Source organism: Ursus maritimus, unplaced genomic scaffold (genome assembly GCF_017311325.1).
Source record: "Ursus maritimus isolate PB19 unplaced genomic scaffold, ASM1731132v1 scaffold_6, whole genome shotgun sequence".
In the NCBI taxonomy this organism is placed as follows: domain Eukaryota; kingdom Metazoa; phylum Chordata; class Mammalia; order Carnivora; family Ursidae; genus Ursus; species Ursus maritimus.
This window is the reverse complement of record NW_024426774.1, coordinates 50236707-50258335: the sequence shown is the minus strand read 5'-3', so window position 1 is coordinate 50258335 and position 21629 is coordinate 50236707. Positions and strand designations below refer to the sequence as shown.

Sequence of the window (21629 nt, the reverse complement as noted above, 5' to 3'; positions counted from 1 at the left end):
GCCATGCAGGTACCAACTGACTTCAAGTCTGGGGCCATGGTAGGGTGAACATGCCCTGCCCTCCCTTCCCTGCCCCATAGCCCCTTGTATCCTTCACTCTGGCCACCTCCTGGGGCTTCCAGACCCTCTTCACCCCTGCCCCATGCATGCCAATCTTATTGCCTCAACAGTGAGTTCTTTGTGGTGTTCAAAAATGGGGGCCCCAAGCCTTCCACGTGGCGCTCCCTGCTGGCCTCCGGTTTACACGAATATCCCTGTTAGTTCATTGCTGCAACTTTTGGGGAAGCCTGGAAACTGAGGCAGGGCTCCTGTCTCTCAGACCCACCCCCTCCCAGTAACAAGCAAAACCACCTGCACATAAACCAGGTTTTTGCCCTCTACCAGTGTCCGAGGAGAGAATGAAACACCCACAGGGCCAGGCCTGTCTTGCTCAGCGGGCTTAAAATTGCTACAACACTGAGCAAGCGGAAGAGGAGTTATTTATCTTTCAGATTCAGCCAGATGAATCCGCGGCGCTGCCTGCTCCCCTCCCTCCCTGCCTCCCTCCTTGCCTCCCTCCTCCTCCTCTCCCGTGCGCCTGGGGCGGACCCCACTCACGGGGCTCTCCAGGATCATGGTGACGCGCTTCTTCTGCTCCATCAGGTTGAAGTCCTGCCGCAGGTCCGCCGCGCGGCTGCGAAGGCGCAGGTACTCGGGGTCGTCCTCAGAAAAGCGGTCCAGATACTGCTGCCCCTGCGGGGGCGGCGGGGACGCAGCCTCGGGCACAGTGTCTTCACTCATTGTCCTGGTGGGCTTCTGATTCGCTCCTGGAAGACTAGAGAGAAGGGAAGAGGGAGCTCCCAGTCCGAGTACGGTTTCCTAAAGCAGAGGAGCTGGATTCGTTAGATTCACGCCGGAGGCGGCAATTCCCTGGAGGGTGTAAGCCGAGCGGTTCAAGCGCAGGGCGGCGGCAGCTGCCCATCGATAGGGGGCGCTAACACATCATCGGACCTAGTGAAAATCTGGCACACGCCCAGGGGTCCCCCACCCTTCCCTGACTCACCGGCCACACCGGGGTGGAAGGGGACAGCTCCTCTGGCGTGAGCATACCTTTGGGAGCATTTCTGTGATCATACCTACCTAGTGTAAAGCTATGTATTGGGTATTAGTACTTGCTAAAGTAGTATATCTAGACCTGATCTCTGGAATGAGGACTAGGTCAGCCTTCGCAGAGTTGGGCTGGGACCCCTATTTTTCTATTCAAGCATGCTCCCCCCGCCCCAAGGCCTGATGGTGAACGAAGGAAGGTCTTCTCTTACTGTATTGGCGCCCTCCTCAAGAAGCAGGCTGCAGCTCCAGCCTCCACCTCCCAGCTGTGGGGCTTTGGCCACACCAGTCGGCTTTTGTGTGTCAGCACCACTGGGCCTTCAAATCTGCATTCTGCCCCTTCAGCGCCCAGGGCAGCCTTACAGAGTGCTAGCTTTCTCCCTGCTGTGTGATCCCCTTCTCAGCAAAGGAAGGCAAGTGCCTTGACTGAATAAGAATTAGCTTTTTTTTTTTTTTTTAAGATTTTTTATTTATTTATTTGACAGAGACAGCCAGCGAGAGAGGGAACACAAGCAGGGGGAGTGGGAGAGGAAGAAGCAGGCTCCTAGTGGAGGAGCCTGACGTGGGGCTCAATCCCAGAACGCTGGGATCAAGCCCTGAGCCGAAGGCAGACACTTAACGACTGCGCCACCCAGGCGCCCCAAGAATTAGCTTTTGAACACAAGTGGAGCGATGCCAGCAAAAGGGCATTACAGGGGATCGGGACACCTGGCTTTCATCTTTAACCTGCCCTCCCTCGCTTTACCTCTGTGAGCTCACATCTGCATTCCACGAGGAGGTGGAATGCTCTCTTGTTCTCTTAGAGCACTCCTGCCTCCTCCTCCTCATCTGCTCTTCCCCCTTGGCCCATTCTGTTAGCCCGAACCTTGACCTTCCTTACAGCCAGCAGTTGGTTTTGCAGGAGGCCTTGCTGGCAGCCAGTAAAGCATAGTCTTGTTGTCGGTGAGCTGTCTTTGACCTCTTCTTTCATCTTCTGTTGGGATTCTACCCTCCACCTTACAGTTCCTCTGAGTGGGGCAGGTGGGTGAAGCACTAGGTAATGGGAGAAGAGGGAATCTACCCCATTAGCCCAGAACACTCAGATGATCCTTCCTTTCCCTCTTCTTTCATTTTTCCTTCCTTCCTACCTACCTTCTTTCCTTCCTTCCCTCCCTGCTTGCCCTCTCCTTTTCTTCCTTGCCCTTCCCTTCCTCCCTTTCTTCCCCCTCCCTGCTTTCCCTCCCTCCCTTTCCTCCCTTTCTTCCCTTCCTTCCTATTTTTTCCCCTTATGGGGAAGAGCAAATAGCAAATTCAAGGGAGAGCACACATACTGAGTCCCTCAGCTGATAGCCTGAACCCTTGTTCTGGAGCAGTGGTTCTTAAACTTGGGTGGATGTTGGAATCCACTGGGGAACTGTAAAATACTGATATCAGGGATTTTAATGTTATTAGTCTGGAGTGGGACATGGACATCAGGATTTTTAAAAGCTCCCTGGGTGATTCCAATAGGTAGTCTGAGTTAAAATACCACTGGCTAGATGTTAATAGTTGTACCATGTAATGGAAGGCATCCATTCCAGATGTTGGCCATTTAGCAAGCCAGCCAAAGATGGCACAAACCTCATCATCTAACACTATTGCCATGTGCCCCTTCCCATGGCTGTCCAGGCCCCATCCTCCAACTCCAGTCACCACCAGCCACCATACACTTGACCTGGGACAGCAGAAGTGCTCCAAATGCCACCACAACCTGCTTTTGCAAGTTTGCCAAACCATGACATCTCATCTTCATTCTTTCACGAATTAATCATTTCCTTATGAATGCCCAGATCTCCCCCAACCAGCATCTGTAGGTGAAATATTTGCCTGTGAGTGACAGAGTATGGAGGAGGCATCTTCTGGAAGTGGCAGCCAAAACACCCCAAAAGCAAAAAAAAAAAATTCTCTAAAGAAAGATTTGAAATAGATTTGGCAGGTTGCCAGAATGGCTGAAGTTGTCCTTAGTAGCATTCAAACCAGATTCTTCATAAGTGGAGAAAGAGTGATTGAGTCCATCAGGGATGCTTCCAGTGGAATTAGCTCTGCTCTTGAAGTCAGAATCTACAGTGTCATCCTCACTCTGTCATTCTCTAGCTTTGTGGGCTTGGGCAAGTAGTAATTTCCCTCTTTGGGTCTTGTTTTGCCCATCTCTAAATGAGGGAATGAACGGAATAAACTCTGGGCCCCTTCTAGCTCTACACTATATGGAGAGAAACAGATTTGTGTAGAAAATGCAGAAGGATGGAGGATCTGGGTTTCCTGGAGCAAGAGACCTTCTTCCTGCATCCTTGTCTCCCCATCTCTGGGGCCTCTCCCTCAAGACAAATGCCATATGGGCAGCTGCAAAGAACACACATGACCTACTGACATTTGCCTTGTAGGTTCAAGTCAATCCCACATGTGTGGAGCAAGTTAAGAATACTTCACCTCCACCATGCTTTCAGACAGCCTCATCCCTGCAATAATAAGCAATTATAAGGGATTGCAAGGATAAAGACAATGGGAGTACATCAGAGCTGTGCAGACATGCAGTCACCACCCAGACTCTCCTGGGCAGACAGTGCTGTAGACATTTTTCCAGAGGCACTGCTCCTTCTGTTTTAATTCTCTTTAGCACTTTTGTAGCCCCGATCTTTGATGTTATTTTAAAAACAAAACAAGCAACCTCCCAATGGGTACCATGGATATGCACATGGGGATGAGCTCCCTGTGTTCCTTATGACTCCAGGTCCCGCCAGCTCCAAAGCCACCTGAACCCTCAGCTTCTCTGGGATTAGGATCTTTTGGCCAGCACAGCCTGGCACTGAACCTTCCTGGGCTAAATCCTTTCTATTTAGATGGAAAAGGCTGGCCCTCTTTCCTTCCTCTTAGAATGGCTGCATTCCCAGGAATGAGTCTGTGAAGGCTTGAAGTAGCATTTCCCTCCCTGAAGCATGAGGAACAAAAAAACTCAGGTCCTGCTGGACAGGAGCCCACGCCACCATGCCTCCCAGGTCTGCCTTCACTTCTCAGAGCCCATCCCCTGAAGGTTACTCCAGAGATGCTTCAATGGGAATGGGGTAGAAAATGGAAGCCCTGACTCCCTCACCATGACAACGGGGTCCAGAGAAAACCACCCTTTGACTTTGTGAACCAGAGGCATCCTTTTGTGCTCCTTCCTTTCCTTCCAAAATGTTGCAGAGGTGACCAAAGTGATGTGCAGTGCGGCTTAGTGGTTAAAAGCATGGACTCTGGAACAAGAAGATGATGAGTTCCAGTCTTAACTATGCCACTTACTAGCTGTGTGATCTTGTTGGGCAAGTTGCCTAACCTCTCTGTGCCTCAGTTTCCCCAGGTATAAAATGGGGATTGAACTATTTAACTACTTCTTTAGGCTGTTGGGAGGATTTAGATGAGTTAATGTATGTGAAGTATTTAAGACAGTGCCTGGTGTATATCAAGTGCTATTAAGCATTTGCTCTTATTATGTGTCATTTAGGGGCTAGAATCATCATAGCATTAGGAACTCGAGTAATGAGAGGCTCATGATTCAACAGTAAACAGGTGCATACTCAATAACTGTAATTATATGTTGTAGTCCAAAGAACTAATTCAATCTCGAACTATATTAGCAAAAAGAACATCCAGAAAAAGAATGACGAGAATGACTAGTTCTCTGACCAGATACTGGGAACATTATCAACTTGGAGATCACAACAAAGAGGATAAGCAGGGTGGTGACCATCAGAGGCCACTGCTTGATGGGCCAGGTATGACATCATAAATAATATAGCTGGCCTTTGTCCCCCATTCCCTGCACAGAACTTCAAAAAGCCTTGGGATTTCTAAAATATCCAAAAAACATTAGGAGGGTTATTCATGATGAGCTCATTTCATGGAACCTGAATTTATGCTAATGAGGTGACTTATGGTGGGCCCTTAGATGTTTCAAGAGAGGGACTGGCCACCCAGAAAAATCACGCACATGATTAGAGGGTTGGAACTTCAGCCCCACCCCAACCATGGAGGACAGGAGGGGGAAGGGCTAGAGATTGAGTTATCAAGTGGCAGATGATTTAAACAATTATGCCTAATAGTAATAAACCCCCCATTAAAAATCTTTGGACATCAAGGCTTGGAGGAGCTTCCTGATTGGTATGCTGGGATGGTGATGCACCCAGATTCTACAAGGAGGGGGCACAGAAGCTCTGCACCAATCCCCCACCCTCCCCACACCCTGCCTATGCATTGGTTCCATCTGGCTGTTCCTGAGTTGAATCCTTTATACTAAAACTGTAATCAATGACAGTGCCTTCAGTGAGTTCTATGACTTGATATAGTAACTTAGGGACTAAAAGACAGCATGGGAACCCTCAAATTTACAGCCAAGTGAGTCAGAAGTGTGGTGGCCTGCGGACCCTACTTGTGGCTTCGGAAGTGGGGGCAGTTTTATTGGTGACCTTGCCCTTTAACTTGTGGCAGTTAACCTGTGTGCCCTTTAACTTGGCATAGTGTCAGAATTGAGCTGAACTGTAGGACACCCGGTTTGCCAGTTTTCATCAGAGAGTTGGTGACGGAACAGTACCAGGCAACTTCTATTCGTGATTTATTTTCATTCCCAGGACCACTCCATAGCGCAGATATTATTGTCGCTATTTTACAGATAAACTGAATCACGGAGAGGTTACTAACTTGCCCGAGATCACACAGATAGCAGTGGAGTCAGGATCTCAACCAGGACCATCTCTGGCTCCAGATCCTGCGTTCCTTCACCTCACTTGTCCCCAAATGTCTGTTGGGCTGCTGTGTGGAAGAGGGACTAAGCTGACTGCTTAGGGCCTCCAGGGCCAGTCCGGGGGAGCATGTTTCAGCTGAAGGTGCAATGGACACCTTTGCGCCAGCAGGAGCTGCTCGGGAATGGGAAGGTGGGACAGGTGGCCTGGTCAGGTGCGGTACTCTCTCCCCAGAATAAGGTGACTGCAGGATGCTGTAGAAGGGCTTCTGCTCCTGCCAGGGGGATTGCACTAGAGCCTTCTGAAGTCCTTCAGATTCCATGGTAGCTCTACATGTCAGCAGGATTGGGGGAGCACATGTCAATGACTCCCCCAATCCTGCTCGTGACTGGAAGCTCATCCTGGTGAGATGGACCCAACCAAAAAGTGTGCCTCATCCCCCATCACCACCAAAAACTGCCAGCAAATTACCAGGAGGCTGGACCAGCCTAGTCCCAGGCTGCTGCTTCTCAGTGCTCGGCCCGCGCACCCTGCTTCGCTCTTAGGGACGCCAACCGCATCTACGGGATTTCAAACATCTGGGTGGAAGCTGAAACACAAACAACAAATATCAGGGTCTTGTCTGCACCACCAGGACTCCTCCCCCTGTTTTTGCAGCACCATTAGGTGCTGATTTATTTTAAGGACTGCTGAGAAATTCTTTAAAATGAACTAGAAATGAAATTTTAATTTAAAAGCAAATTATGTCTATGAAAAGGTAAAGAAAGCTTCATTATCTTTACAAGTGGGACCAAAATTCTTTTCAAAGAGAGGAATAGGAAAATCTCCTGAGTGCTGGCTTCGAGGACCAGAGGAGAGAAGCCACGCTACACAGTGGCAGGAGCAGGATGTGGAACTCCTGCACGAGCCAGGCTGGAAGGCATTATGACCCCTTCCTGATACCACCCCCCAACACTTCACTAATAGCTACTCGACTCACAGACACTGGTGTGAGAGAATTTCAGATGCAGCCAGAGAAGTAGAACAAGCCCAGAGAATATCACGCCCCAGGACAGTGGAAGGGTTTTGGAGGTGCACAGGCCATCAGTTGGATTCAAGACAATTTCACCAAGAGTTAGCATCTTACAAACTCTAAAAATCCTGGGGATCAAGGTCTTCAAAGGGTTAATCACCAAAATGTTTAAACAAACAAAACCCACAAATGATGGTTTTCCATTTTGGGCCCTCTGTTGCTCAGAGTAAGGACGTTCGTCTCGCCCTGCGCTGGCAGCATCCCCGACACCAACTCGGGTTCCCACATGGCTCTGGGGTCAGTCCCTGCCTGTCCTTCTTCACTGGCCAGTTGAGCTCCATTGCTGACCCAGCACTGCCCACAGCAGAGCATCTGGGAAGACTTACCATGGAAGGGCAGCGAGAATCCATCTTGGCAGGTGTGGTGTGGCTGAGGGAGGCCAGGACACTGCATGCCCACTAAGGCCCAGCTTCCCTCTCAGCCCAGCCAAGGTACCCTGGGCTCAGCATTTCCGTGCTGTGATGGCCCCTGAGCCCAGTCCTGATGCTCATGGCTCTAGTCAGGGACCTGGCAGTTGCTTCCATAACCTATTCTCTATGCTTTGCACGTCCAGCTGCCAGCTGGGGTCCTCCTCCCATTAGTCTTATTTTTAGCTAGAACAGGGTCATAGGCACCACTTTATGCTGCTTCTGTCCAATGCCCAGCAACCTGAAAGGCAGCTCTCCTTTCCAGGGCTGGCTAGCTCTAGTGCAGGGTTTGCTGACATATCTCTGGATGCTCTTTTTTCTGAGGGATGGCCACTGATATCCCCTAAGGACTAATAATCCTGTAGCCTCATAAGTTGTCTTACCTGAAGCACAAGCTTCTTCCCCTTCCCCAGCAGCCCGTGCCACAGAGGTATGAGGTTGTTTTATGGCCATAACCCACTAAGATTTGGATTTTCAGAGTCTGAGATATCTCTTATGTCCACTGAAAGAACTAATTTTTTTTTTTGCCCCCAGAAGTGACTTGTGCCATTCATGTAAGACAGGCATCTGTCCCCCAGATAAGTATACACTGAACACAATAATTCCCATCCCAATCTCTGTTGGTGTTGAAATTCCACTATTAGAGTTTCATTCCTTGGGTTACAGTATTATTCCCTGATTAAAATGAAAATACATCTGAGAGGTATCATAGGCAAACGTTGTAAAACATTCCCCTGTGGTACCAAAACTATCAGATCTCTGATTGCACAGTCACACTGAGCAGGGCCAGGACAGGTACCAGATCAGCAAGTCTTAATGAGAATGAGGCATGATGCCAGGGCCACTCAGAAGGGTCTAGCAACTGGAGTAGGGCTGCCATCCTGGGTGGACCTCAAGGGACCCTGGTGTGACAAGTCTCTGAGCCTGTGCCTGCTGCAGTATTGAGGCCAACATCACCATCCATTCGGCCTTTGGTTTCCCCAGCATGTGTTTCGAGAGCCTATCTTCCAACCACTCACACCCCTGGGGCAGAGCTGAGAAGCAAGGGTATTCCATATCATGAGAACAGCAGCACCCACCCCCAGGATGCTTGATATCTCCTGGGAGGCATGACACCTCAGGGCCACCTGTTCCTTGTCTCCATGTCCAGTCAAGCTGGGCTGCGAGGTGGGAAGAGTTAGGACACAGGATCCCAGCCCTAGATGGTCGCCCACTAGAGTGCGAACGTGGACAAGTCACAGACGCTCAAGGACCTTTGCTCACTCTGATGTCCCACAGCCACTTTAAAACCGGCTTGTCAGAACCAAGCCACCCTGACCCAACCACCAGAGCCTCCCTCCCCAGCCAGCCCTGTCTCCCGGACCCCAGCCCCGCCAGCCACCCCAGCAAGGGCTGCAGAAGGCAGCCCTGACTCCTCCCTTTCTCGCCCTGGGCACGTTTTCTGTCGCCAAGTTCTCTGCTTTTCTGTCCTAAATATCTCCCTACCCTACCCAGAGCACAAGGCCCTGAATCATGCCTCCATCTCACCATTCCTTTCAAGGTCTATGCACAGTCTTTCCTCTCTCAGACCCACCATCCAATCAGTGGCCAGAGCCATTGTTCTGAAAGTGCGAATCTGGTCCATGCCTGTCCCCACTCTGCTAAAAACCTACCTGTGGCTCCCATCACCTGGGGCAGCATTCCTTCACTTTTTAAAACTAATTCTTGTTCCTCTAGCCAAAATTCAGTCAAATTTAAATTTTGACAGGTATTCGTTTTACATTTATCAAATATGAGGTTTTAATTCTGAATTTGCTTTTTCAAACCAAGCACATGCTCCATGCTGGAAATTCAAACCCATCTATGCCCAATCGGAGAACCGGGGGGTACCTTGCTTTTCTCTTTGCCCACCTCCTTCCTCTTGAGGATTGCTATCCTGTAGAATGAGATCCAGGCTCTTCGCTGGCACACAAAGCCCCGTGAGTATCTCAGTGCCCACCCCCACCCTCCCCACCTCTCATGGGTATTCCAGGGCTATTCCCAGGACCTGGAAGGCACCAGGCTGGTTCCTACCTCTGTGCCTTTGTCCATGGTCATCTCTGCCTGGAGAACTCTTCCCCTCTTTTCCTTCTCCCTTCCGTTCAGGTTGTCCTCTCCTCCTGGAAGCCTTTGGCTCTCACACCACCTTCACTCACTCTTTTGTTCCGCTTACTATCTGACAGCAACAGACTATTACCATGAGCTCCTAGCAGGCAGGGCCTGTGTCTTTGGCACGCCTCTGTTCCCCATGCTCTGCCACAAGACCAGGTGCCAGGTAGATGCTGAATGAATGGGAGTTGAACTGAAACTCAACTAACAGTGCACTGCAAGTTTGGCCAGTTCCGCAAAGCAGCACTGTCCAGGTCCTGGGGTCCCAGAGGGGAGAGAGGCCCTAGGGGAGCTCATGGTACAGCGTGGGGAGACAGTTTCTAGTAAGGTGCCTGCCGATTGTTAATAGAGGTACGCAGGGTAGGTTCCCTAGTGCCCAAATCTCCATCTTTAAAACAAATTGTTCTTTTGTTTGACAACCCCCAAATAGCTGGGTCCCCTCTGGCAACCCTTCTTCTTGCCTATTTGGAAGCAGAATTCTGGCAATTGACTACAACACTTAAACTAACAAATCCAACTTCACCATAGAACATTGATTATGGGGACAGAGGAGAAAACAACAGATAGCACAGGCCACCAGCCGCAACCCCCATGGCCCTCCAAAACTCAGCCCTGCCCCTTATCTGTCTCTCTCACCTCTTCCCTCCAGCAGCCCCTCCCTGGCCCCTGGCCCAAGACCCTCGACTCTTTGCTCAGGGGAGTCCTGCGGCTCCCTCTCAGTATCTCCGGTTTGCATCCTCACACCCTTGACCCCTACTCAGGAAATACTCTAGCTGGGATTCTCCCTCCTAGGAGAGAAGCTGGGGATTGTAAATCACAAGTCATTTTCCTCCCTGTCCCACTGAAGACCAGGTATATGTAATCACTGGAGCATAAAATCATATTTCTATGGGTCGTTCCTAGCAGCTATTAAAGGAACAGAAGGTCTAGAAGGAGAGTAACAGATGACCATGTTGTGTGACTTTTTATTAGAAGCTGTTTAAGCTCCATGTGCACCTAAAAGAGGCAGGTGCCTATCTCCTGCCCCTTCAGTGGGAGGTGTCCAAATCGGAACAGTCAGAGCACCCTGAGCCCAAAATGGAAATATGCTGCAAGCGGTTGCTCCTGGCTACTCCCACCACTGCCATGGGCATGGCCTCCCCTGGGGGTGGTGGCAGCTTTGGAAAGCCCCGGGCCCCCAGCCCCACAGCACAGCATCTGCTCCAAGCCTTAGACTTGAAGTCAGAACCCAAGCTCACCGATCTCTGAGACTTCCAGAAGGGAGGGAGGAGGCAGTCTTGGCCTTGCTGCTGTTACTTTGCAAAGTAAATGGTGACTGCTGAACAACGGGTTGGACCACACCCTGCCTGGTGTATTCAGATAAAGAGAAAGCTCCCGCCTCTGCAGGGTGGGATTATGGGTGAAGCATATCATCAGCTTCTTCACACGTTTCTGAATTTCCCAAGTTCTACATTAGGTATCAATGGCTGTGACCATTTAGGACAAAAATAGTTGAAGAAAAGGAGAAGGAGAAAGGAGAGAAATGGTTAAGTCTCTCTCTGTCCATCTCTGGAACCCCCCAGGCAGGAAGAACCCTTTAACCCCCTGACGGCTGCAGGTCTAAAAAGTGCTCATTTCTGAGCACTTAAAATCAGTCCCATTCCCTCTCACTGGACAAGCACAATTATTTGTTGAGTATCTATTGGTGCCCAAGAGTCAGCAAGAACTGGAATTGGGCATGAGAGGAAAGATTTCCAGAAGAAATGAGATTTGGTCCCTGCCTGCTAGAGGCCCACAGTCATATTAAGGTGAAAAATATGAATACAAATAAAACTCTGTGTGTGTGTGCGCGTGTGCGTGTGTGTGTATAACAAGCATTGAACACATGCATTTCAGATCACCTCTGAAATGATGGTGTAGATCTGTATCTCTCTCTCGATTTATGTATATATCAAGATATATGTGTATATATATAGTGTGTGTGTGTGTGTGTGTGTGTGTGTGTATACAGGAAACTAAAAATGAATGTATGTATTCAATGTTTTTGGAACAGGAGACTGGAAACCCTGGGTCCACATTTATTTTTTTTTTAATTTAAATTCAATTAGCCAACATGAGAGCATTTGTTCTTCAGCAGGTAAATGAAATGTAACCCATTAGGTTAGGGTTAGGGGTTAGTTCATCATTAGTTTCAGATATAGAGTTCAGCTAATCATCAGTTGCATGTAACACATGTAACACCCAGTGCTCATCACACCACGTGCCCTCCTTCATGCCCATCACCCAGTTACCACATCCCCCTACCCAGGGTCCACATTTATGAGGACCAAAGTTCTGAATTAGATCTTGAAGGAAGACATTATTCAATCGACAAAATTCGGGCTGTTAAACCCAAATAGGTAGGGGTGTGCTGGGCCCTTCTCATCGGCGCTGCGGTGCAGGGCTCACCACCCTGGCTTATTTCAGGTGTGGAACTTGAGGCTCCAGGAAACGGAGTGACCTGGTCGGGGCTACAGAGATATTCAAGGGCAGAGCCTAGTTTGAACCCATCTGGTTCCAGAGCCTGTTCTCTCTTTTCACTTAACTGTGCATTCCTTCCCTGCATCACATGAAGGTGAGCAGATGCAAGGGGCCTGGTCAGAAGGTGGGAATGGAAATCAGCAAATAGCTAAAGCCCGAGGTCCAGACTTCATATTCTTCGAAGAGGCTGCAAGGATTAGGCCAGCCTCTTAAAGGGCTATTTCTGGCATGGGGGAAACCAAAGGATATAATTCACAATCCCTCCTCTCAAAAGGCCCATGATGGAGCTGGGGGGTGGGGGGGACTCACAGAGATATCACTACAGTACTGGGGGCACAGTGCTCTAGTAGACCCTCATGAACCATGGGGTTCCAGGGAGGCCCCAACCTTGAGTCTCCAGCATTAAGCTTTAATCCACCTGTCTGATATCTCTGCTACCAATTACAAAACCATTTCTTCAATGAAGGGGAAAGAAAGGGGGATTCGGGAAGCCCAGGTGATGCAGAGACAGTGCTGAGTTAGCAGGAAGTCTGGGTTCAGCCTTCAAATACTCAGTCCCTTCAGTGAAAAGGTCAGCCAAACTTGCACACTCTGGATAAAAGCTCATCAAAAAGACTGTCTAATTGAACTGACATGTCCTCTGATACACTGTTCCACACCTCAGGCTGTCCTAGAATCCAGTCACAGATACTTTAAAGCAGTCATCTTGTCTACCTTTTACTTCTGGCAAGACTGTACCTAAGACAAGTGGAGCTATATTTTGAGAAGCTTCACCTCGGTCATGTTCAAACATAAAACAGTTGGTTCTGCTTTTTGACCTAATCTGAGAGCATTTGTTCTTCAGTAGGTAAGTGAAACGTAACCCAGTTGAACCATGTGGCAGGACTATCCTTGCTTGCCATTCCCACTTCCAGCCAAGAAATCCAGGAAACAGCTCCTAGATGACATGCCCTTCTATGTCTAATAGAATGAAATGCATCCTAGGCTACAGAGGTGAAAACAAATGCTTTTTTATCACATTCAGGTCAGAACTGTTTTGTTGGCTTTTTTATTGGTTTTGTTGGGAGGGTTTTCCTCACTAACTGGGCAAAAGAGAAAATTATAAGAACACCTTCCATCTAGGACTAGAAGGGGATCTGATGCCATTCCTCCCGTCTCCAGACTAAGGAAGCTGTAAAAATTCACAACCCCAGTGACATTTGGGCCTTGCTGAGTTGGGGTGTGGGGGAGAAGACTTCATAGGCCTGGGAAGAAGGGTTGGTAAAGAAATGTGTTACAGAGTCTAAGGACTCACATGGGAAACTCTGCTGGCCTCTGGATATCCATGCGGAGATATCCCCAATGCCTGAGAAGTGATGTTCAGGCTGTCACAGAGTGTCAGGACAAAAATGGAAAAAATAGGAGGCATGCTGTTTGACCTTCTCCTCTCTGTGATCCTCCCTATGATTCTGTATGGCTGGGATTTTATTGTGAAGGTAGTAAGGGAGGAACTATTTCAACTTCTCTATATATCTGTGTGTGTGTTTGCATCAGGGACAATGCCATGTGCTCACCAGACCCACTGCTTTTCTTCCTGGGTACCCAATTTCCCAGCCCCCCACCCTTCCTTCTGGCAAGGGCCATGTGGAACATAAGTCAATGGGTTATAAGCAGAAGAGATGTGCATCACCTGTAGCCCAGGCAAGTAAGAGCAGAAGTGACTTCACACTCTTTCTCTTTTCTTCCCTCTCTGCTGGATATAGAGGATCCATTAGAAATTCTGGCGCCCTTGGGGATAACGCAGCCACCAAATGGAAGGAGCCATGGTGTCACTGAAGGCAGCCCACTGAGCATCTGATTGGAGAGGCTGAGGCTGCTGTTAGAGCAGACAGCCTATCCTAAACAACATAGTCACACTTTGAAAAAAACACACAAAACCTCAAGATAGTCTTCTGTTAGCTTAATCCTGATGTCTCCTTCAGATTCATCAATTATCCATATGCTGAATCTCTGTTCTCTAAATTTTTCATTTTTCATTTCTCCTCTCAGTTTTATTATTGACACTTTCTTTGCATTCTGACAGTTTGTCATTATTGCCCACTTCTCCGATGTTAATTTAGTGAACTAGTATGGTTTTCATGGTTTTCACTAGGACGGAACATATTATCTCTGCCATACTTTCCTTTACCTCCAGTTTCACCTCAGCCCCTTCCTGCTAGGCTGTTCTGACAACCTGTGGTTGTCCTCTCCTATTTCTTAGAAGCCATGTTTTTGTACTAGATAAAGGAAACCAAGTCACGTTCTGACATTTTTCTTTTGATTCCTGTAGCAGATTATTACAAGAAGCACGTGCTTCTTTGGAGTCTTCCAGATGATCTATCTTCCTCTGAAGTGTCTTTTCTCAAGACACTTCTAATTGCTTTTTCCTTCCCTTTATTCTTAAATAAGATCTAATCAAGTCCCCTAAGATACAATACACAGGGAAAATAGTTTCTAGCAAAATGTGATCAGGAAACCACATGTTTTCTGGAAATAGATGTGGTATACACACAATTAACAGTGACTTTTAATACCATGCAGCCAATTTCTGTACTAGCTGACCATAGCGATTACCTTAATAATCAGTTCACATAAGATCAAAGATACAAAAGGATGATTATCAAGGAAAACAGCTCAGTCCTGCATCCAGGTTATAAAAAATGGGTACTCCTTCAATCAAACTCATTTCTAGGTGATTGGTATATTAACATCAGACCTGAGGACATAAATACTTAGGTGAATCCACAAATCTTAAAATAGGACCTCCCACTTCATAATTTCCTGAGATCCCATAAAACTGATAAGATTTAGGAAGAAGGGAATGAAAGATAAGCATCATGGCAACAACTTGAGGGCTATCAGATTCCGGAGACTCGGTTAGCTTCACTTTCAGGACATCTCCTGCTTGAAGTAATGACATGGGAGGCTAGTCACACAGGCAAGCACAAGGAAGACTTTTGATTCAGGCCTCAGAAGTGAAAGCAGAAAGATACAAGCCCAGGTATTGGTTTGATGGTGAGGGGTAAAAGTAAACATGGGCGTCACTGTATTTCTTCAAATCTAAGACATCACTTATTGACATGCTATTATTTTCAGTGTTACTAGAAAAGGGAAACCACTGCCAGTTATAATTGTAAGTCATCATTAATTGGAAGACACATGCTGATTTCAGAGATGTTGACATGTGGGGAAAATGTGTGCCTTAGAATTGATGAAGTATGGCAACCCAACTTAGAAGTTAGGTCACCAACTTTGGGATTGCTCTTCACATGCGGGTGGCAGGAAGCCAAGCTATGAGACAGGAGAAAGAGGCCACGAGGCATTAGGAGAGGCCCATGAACCCTGACTCAGAGTTTATCGGCAGAGGAGGTATGTTGGCTGCCAGTCCTGCTTCCACCAGGCAGTGACCCAATATCGGCAACAGCAAGACAGACTGATGTGCCCAACTGCCAAACATGTTTCACTCCGCGCACATCCGTGTCCTTCTGAGGAAGCATCTTCCTCCTTGGTGAAAGAGGATCACGTATGTCCTAAGGCGAGACCAGACTAGGATGAGAAGGCCAAAGCTCAAAAGACACGATGAGACAAAAATGGAGATGGACCCAATGCCTGGATTTCTGATTCACTGAGTGAATGAAAACCACCCCAGCTGGAAGTGTTCTCCAGAGGGCCTAGCACATAGTAGGTGCTCAACAAGTGCTAGTTCCCATCTCTTACAGCTTCTCTTTCAGAACCCTCCCAGATCTGCCATTGAGATCTGCCCTGCATTTTCTCAATATTGGGGGTAGACAGATTTGAAGCAAACAGAGGGAAAATTAACAACTATTGAGGGGGTGGGGGGAGTGGTAAATAACTAAGTAGAAGCCCAAAGCTGTCTCACCCAGGGAGTTGGCTCCACCGTTCAGCCTTGTGGCTGGCTAAGAACCCAGACTCCGGACAGCATCAAGGGCCCAGGATCAAATCCCAGCTCTGCATCTGCCTAGCTGTGTGTACTTGGGCAAATGAATTAATTTCTCTAAACCTCCGTTTCTTGATCTGTACAATGGAGAGAGGAATAGAATCTCCTCAGAGGATTATATAAGATATGAAATAATAGGGCCTAGTAAATAATATGGGCTCAATAAATGCCAGGTGCTACTATTAAATCATTCTTCCTGTGGTCTATTGACATTGTAACAATCAAATTTTTAAAAATTGCAGTCTGGATTCCATCTTGCCAGCAAGCACACATCTGGGCTCACTGCCCCATCAAATGTTCTCAAGGGAATGTCAGTGCATCTGTGAAACTCAGCTTAATACAAGTAGGCAGATTATAGTTGCTACTGAATTTCTGTACTAAAGACACCGGTAGATTTTTGGCTCGTAGGCAGTTTTAAATGGTAGGTTCCACTTTTCCACCTGAGCAGGTAATCTGGAGAGTCCAGTGCTGTTACCATGCCCTTTGCATCACTGATGAGAATGCCTGGACTGGTTACAGGTTTTTCCAGCTAATTTCCTGACCCCCTTGACCCGGCTATTTATTATAGGAACAGAAAGCTGTGCCCAGCCATCTGACATGCTTGTGTCTTGGGAAGGAAGGACTTCTGGCCCTTCCTGGCAGTCAAGCTTACAATTCAAAAGAAAGGGGGCGCCTGGGTGGCACAGCGGTTAAGCATCTGCCTTCGGCTCAGGGCGTGATCCCGGCGTTCTGGGATCGAGTCCCACATCAGGCTCCTCTGCTATGAGCCTGCTTCTTCCTCTCCCACTCCTCCTGCTTGTGTTCCCTCTCTCGCTGGCTGTCTCTGTCGAATAAATAAATAAAATCTTAAAAAAAAAAAGAATTCAAAAGAAAGGAGTGAGGTCTGGGAAAAATAGAAGTGGCAAAGAACTGCAGACCAAGGCAGACAATCATGAAGGGTATAAAGACAGCAAATACAGGGGGAGATCCCACTCCTCACCACTCAAAACAAAGGCATTTAAAGCAAATTAAAGTTTCACATATGGTTAGTAAACAAATGGAATGTGTGAGCCCAAGACATGATACATACTGAAAGTGTACATAGCCATACTAAACATCCACCTAAATATCTCTTTGATAATAAATACCCATAAGCCATTTAGCCGGCACAAGCTGTCTCATGGGAAAGTGCACCTATACAGTGTTAAATGAAAAAGGCTTTGGGGTGGAATAAATAATAGCTGGGCGGGCCCCCAACCTCCATACACTATAGGGTAGGGGCAGGACAGCTGCCCACACTCCATCTTTGCCTTCTTTGTGCCCAGCCTCTCCGGGAAGTGGGACAAAGGGCCCTGATGTCATCTCTCTCCTGCACCTTTGAACCCTCTGTAATTTCAGAAACATATTACATAATTTCAGAAGCATTATTATACGGCAAACCATGCAGATTCTAACGAAGACTGCCTGCCTGATTCGTATCCTGGGTTCACTTCTACTAGCTGTGAGATTTCAGGCAAGTTACTGAACCACCCATGCCTCAGTTTCCTCATCTGTAAAGTGGGAATGGTAATTATGATAGCAATCCCAAAGGGTTGTTGCAGTCAAATGGATTCATCCATGAAAAACACATAGGACAGTATCTGTCATGGAAGACACATCCAATAATGCTGCTATTGTTTGGCGGCTGTCAGCAGTATGAGTGAATCCAAACGCCAAGCTGGACCAGCTGAGGAGGGTGAGCACCGGCACGGCATACAGCTTGGAAGCACGGGAATGTTCCAAGGGGGTCTGTAGGAGGTTGAACAGTGGCACCTCAAAAAATATGTCCACGTCCTTACTCCCAGAACCTGAGAATGTGACCTAATTTGGAAAATGGATCTTATACGATGACATTAAGAATCTCAAGATGAAATCATCCTAAATTATCCAGTGGGCCCCAAATCCCATTACTTATTCCTTAAGAGACACACAGACGAGATGGCCATGTGACAACAGGCAGATATGGGAGTGATGCAGCCACAAATCAAGGAACACCAGAAGCTACCAGCAGCTGGAGGAAGCGAGGAAGGATTCTCCCTTAGAACCTTTGGAGGGGGCACAGCCCTGCTGACATCTGGATTTTGCACTTCTGGCCTCCAGAACTATCTTAGGGCTACTCTGAACTTAATATGCATACGAATTGCTTGAGGAACTTGCTAATCTACAGGTTCTGATTCAGCAGGTGTGGGGTGAGACCTAAGATTCTGCATTTCTCAAAAGTTCCTAAGTGATGCCATTGCTAATGGTCCACAGACCACGCTTTTGAGTAGCGAGGGTTTAAGAGCATATTGTCACCAGCAGCACCATGATGACAAAGGGGATAACTGGAACAAAAGGACAGAAGTTATAGATCTAATCAGCCACCACACTTGGCCATTGTGACAGTAGAGCACCACCCGCCCCCCCCCTCAACTGGAGGATGAAGAGCAGAAGCAAGTCACTGAGCTCTGGTGGCATGACTCCCTAGGCTCGGTCGATGCTTCTGAAATGAACAGCAGCTCACTGGGGCAGTACTAATGGGTTCTGACTGCTCCTGTTCATCACTCTCTAACAGGGTCAACCAAGAAGTGGTCTCATCCTTTTGGATGGGAAAAAAAAAAAAAAAAGAAAGAAAGAAAAGAAAAGAAAAGCAAGCAAAATAAGATTTCCTTACCCCTGGCTTATGGAGGGCTAGGAATAATTCCTAGGAGAATGGAAGCTTCGGTGATAGTACTCCAGTTTCCTAATTTCAGTGAACTTGATGGAGACTTATATATCAGTACTTTTGCCCTATTGTTGTTGTTGTTTTCTTTAAGATTTTGTTTATTTATTTTACAGAGAGAGTGGGGAGAAACAGAGAGAGAGGGACAAGCAGACTCCATGCTGAGCACGGAGCCCAATACCGGGCTCGATCCATGACCTGATCCGAAATCTAGAGTCAGATGCTTAACTGACTGAGCCATCCAGCACCCCTGCCCTATTGTTTTTATGGAGTAAAAAATGCTTGGTCCGAAAAGGGAATGAGAACTTGCCTCTAATGTAGCCTGGGCTCCTGTGTGAGTAGATATTGAGCAGCTTGGGTTGGTCAACAAGAGAGGAGAGGCCACTGGTATGTCCCAGGATGAGGGTGGAAGTGGAGTAGCCTATCCACTAAAACAGCCTAGGTTTAAGGAAAAAAAAAAAAAAAAGTGGTCCGCGAAGTGCAATGTAGGAATGGGCAGCAGATGCAGATATCACTTCTTGTTACAAAGAAAAACAAGAAGCCTTGCTGAAAAGAAAAACACAAGCCCAGTGGAGTCACTTACGCTAGGCCAAGTCACCAAACCAGGGCTTACTACCTAATCTGATTGAGGTTTCAACCTCCCCCCAGAAATGTTGTCTTAACTGGCCAGTCAGGAATTTTCTGGTCTGCGCCAGTGATGTAATCTGTCACATGGACCCTCTCCTGGTCCCAAAGGAAGATGAGGTCATCCACCTAATAAGACCCCCTGCTCTGCTCCCTAAGGGAATGTGACCTTGCCTGAAACAATCCTTTCTATTCTTTTGCTAATTGTCCTGCCCCTGTTCTGCCTATAAAACCCTACCACTTTGTACAACTCCTCCAAACTCCTATTTGCTAAATGGGATGTTGCCTGATTCATGAATCACTGAATAAAGCCAATTTGATCTTTACATTTACTCAGATGAATCTTGTTTTTAACAGCCTGAATTCTCACTACTTTCATTTCCCACGGATCTCTTTCTCCAGCGCCCCTCCTGCAATCCAATCTACGTGTATGGTTTTATCTCTAAAATGCTTCACAAAACCACCCAAGATTCCCCATTGTCTATGGCCAAGATAGCCATGAGACTTCAGAACACATACCAACTCCTATGGACTGGTGGCACTGACTTAAGGGAGCTCCAGTCCTCCTCTGCATTCAGTCTGAAAGAAGGAGATTAATTTTCTGGGTCAGCCATGGGCTCAGGGCAGGGGGAGTGGCACCAAGCCATTTCTTCCCGAACAACAGGATAAAGTCATCTTGGCTCTCAAGTTCCTCAAGCTAGCTCTTCCTCCAGTCTTCCTCTGCATGAAATGCCCACCCCCAGACAGACAGGACCACCCTCTACCCCACATCAGCCCCCAGCTCTCCTCTTCCCCTGGTCAAGGTCTTTCCATTCTCCAGCACCTAGTTCTCTCCCTCTTCCTGGCTCTGGCACCTCTCCTTTGCCACCAAACTGGCATATTTTCCAATTACTCATCCCTGTATATGAGTCAGGACAAAAATGATTAATGCATGAGTGTTCCCAGCTTCTCCCTTCCCCACAGCCTCTTCTCCCTATACTCCAAGAAGAGCTCACCTTGCCTCATTGGGGTTTTTTTGGGCTTCAAGAAGTGAAATCAACAGGGAAGGGGGCTGGGAGAGAATAAGAGGAAGCACCTTCAAGGAAGCAGGTCTTGTGTTGAGAGAGGAGCAGCAATGTGTTCTGTGAGGGCAGCGGGCAGCAGAGAACAGTGGATTTATAGGAGTTGCTGTGGTCTACACACTCCCCATTTCATAGTCAAGAAATGCAAAACCATGAGTTATCACAAAGGGCTTCTGATTATTTAAATCTGTCCTTGAGGTCACAGAGGCGCACTCAGCCTGAACCTCATGGGACATGGCTGCATAAGTATCCCATTTATGCCTCCCCATGCTCTTTTCCCCTATGGCTTGAGGGGCCATTCCAGCGCCTGTCTGCTAGGGTCCAGGGCAGATTCCAGAGTGGCAGTGTCAGGCAGGCCCTGAAGGCTCACCCAACATCCTCACTTCACAGATACAGAGACTGAAGCCCAAAGAAAGGGGGCCAGAGCCCCTCAAATTCCACTGCAGCTAAAATGCCTGTAGAGCAGCATGTCCTGAGCTGACAGCACAGTGGGACTGCCAATAGCCCTTCCCTTCCTTCCTCCTTCAGGAGGAGGTAGCTTAGGTGAGGGGTATCAAACCAATCCAGTTTGACAGGTATTGATTGAAGACACGCTATGAAAAAGTGCTTTGTATAAAAATATGTTAAACATTCTAGAAAAGCCTGCTATGGGCACTGACCTGCTGTGAATTATTTTATGATGGGAAGCACCATTTTGCACAGACAGTAATCTTCCTTGATCATGGGTGAGACCCTGACCTCTTTGCCTTTGGGTCAGCTCTCCACTCACAGGTATGACCCCTCTCCTATCTCCTCTTTCTCATCCTCTCCTACACTTGTACCTTCCCCTTCTTCCCTCATCCACAAACACCATCCCTGAAGCTTGCCTCATCCCTGCATAGAGGCGAGTCCAGTGCAGAACATGCTAGGTGTACCTTGGGAAAGTTTGTTTCTGATGGTGGGAGTAGGGGAGTCTCATTAAAGACCACTCTGGCCTTATTGGCCTGATGTGCCCATTGGCAAACCCTCAAGGACACATTTAATGTCGGGCTCTCATTGAATGTCAGAATTACAGGGGACTCTGAAAGCAACCTGGCCTGGGTTGCTCTCAGTGATTAATTCGTCAGGCTTCCCTGCTGACCATGGCAGGCTCCATGTCAGCTGGCTTCCTGCTGGGTTGGGGGCAATAGGAGGCACCAATCCAAGATGGAGGGAAGATGCCAGGGCATTTCTTCTCTCCCTCTCTGCTTCACATGGCATCTCCTCCATGGCTCCAGTTCCCACCTGAGAGGCCCACCATGTTCCAGCTTCCACCGAGTGAGTGACCCTGGCCCCAGGGCTGGGATAAC

At 47.9% G+C, this 21629-nt stretch overlaps 1 protein-coding gene across 1 annotated transcript in view; it reads right to left on the bottom strand.

Moving 5' to 3' along the window:
• Nucleotides 1-10720, bottom strand: part of ADD2 (adducin 2) — a 48301-nt gene extending 37581 nt beyond the window's left edge. The window contains exons 1-3 of the mRNA XM_008699970.2: nucleotides 10661-10720; nucleotides 6288-6405; nucleotides 598-814 (exon numbers count right to left, since the gene is read on the bottom strand). Coding sequence (XP_008698192.1) covers nucleotides 598-780 — 183 coding nt within the window. The 5' untranslated portion in view covers nucleotides 781-814; nucleotides 6288-6405; nucleotides 10661-10720. The remainder of the gene's footprint in view (nucleotides 1-597; nucleotides 815-6287; nucleotides 6406-10660) is intronic.
• Between the last annotated feature and the right edge of the window lie 10909 nt (nucleotides 10721-21629).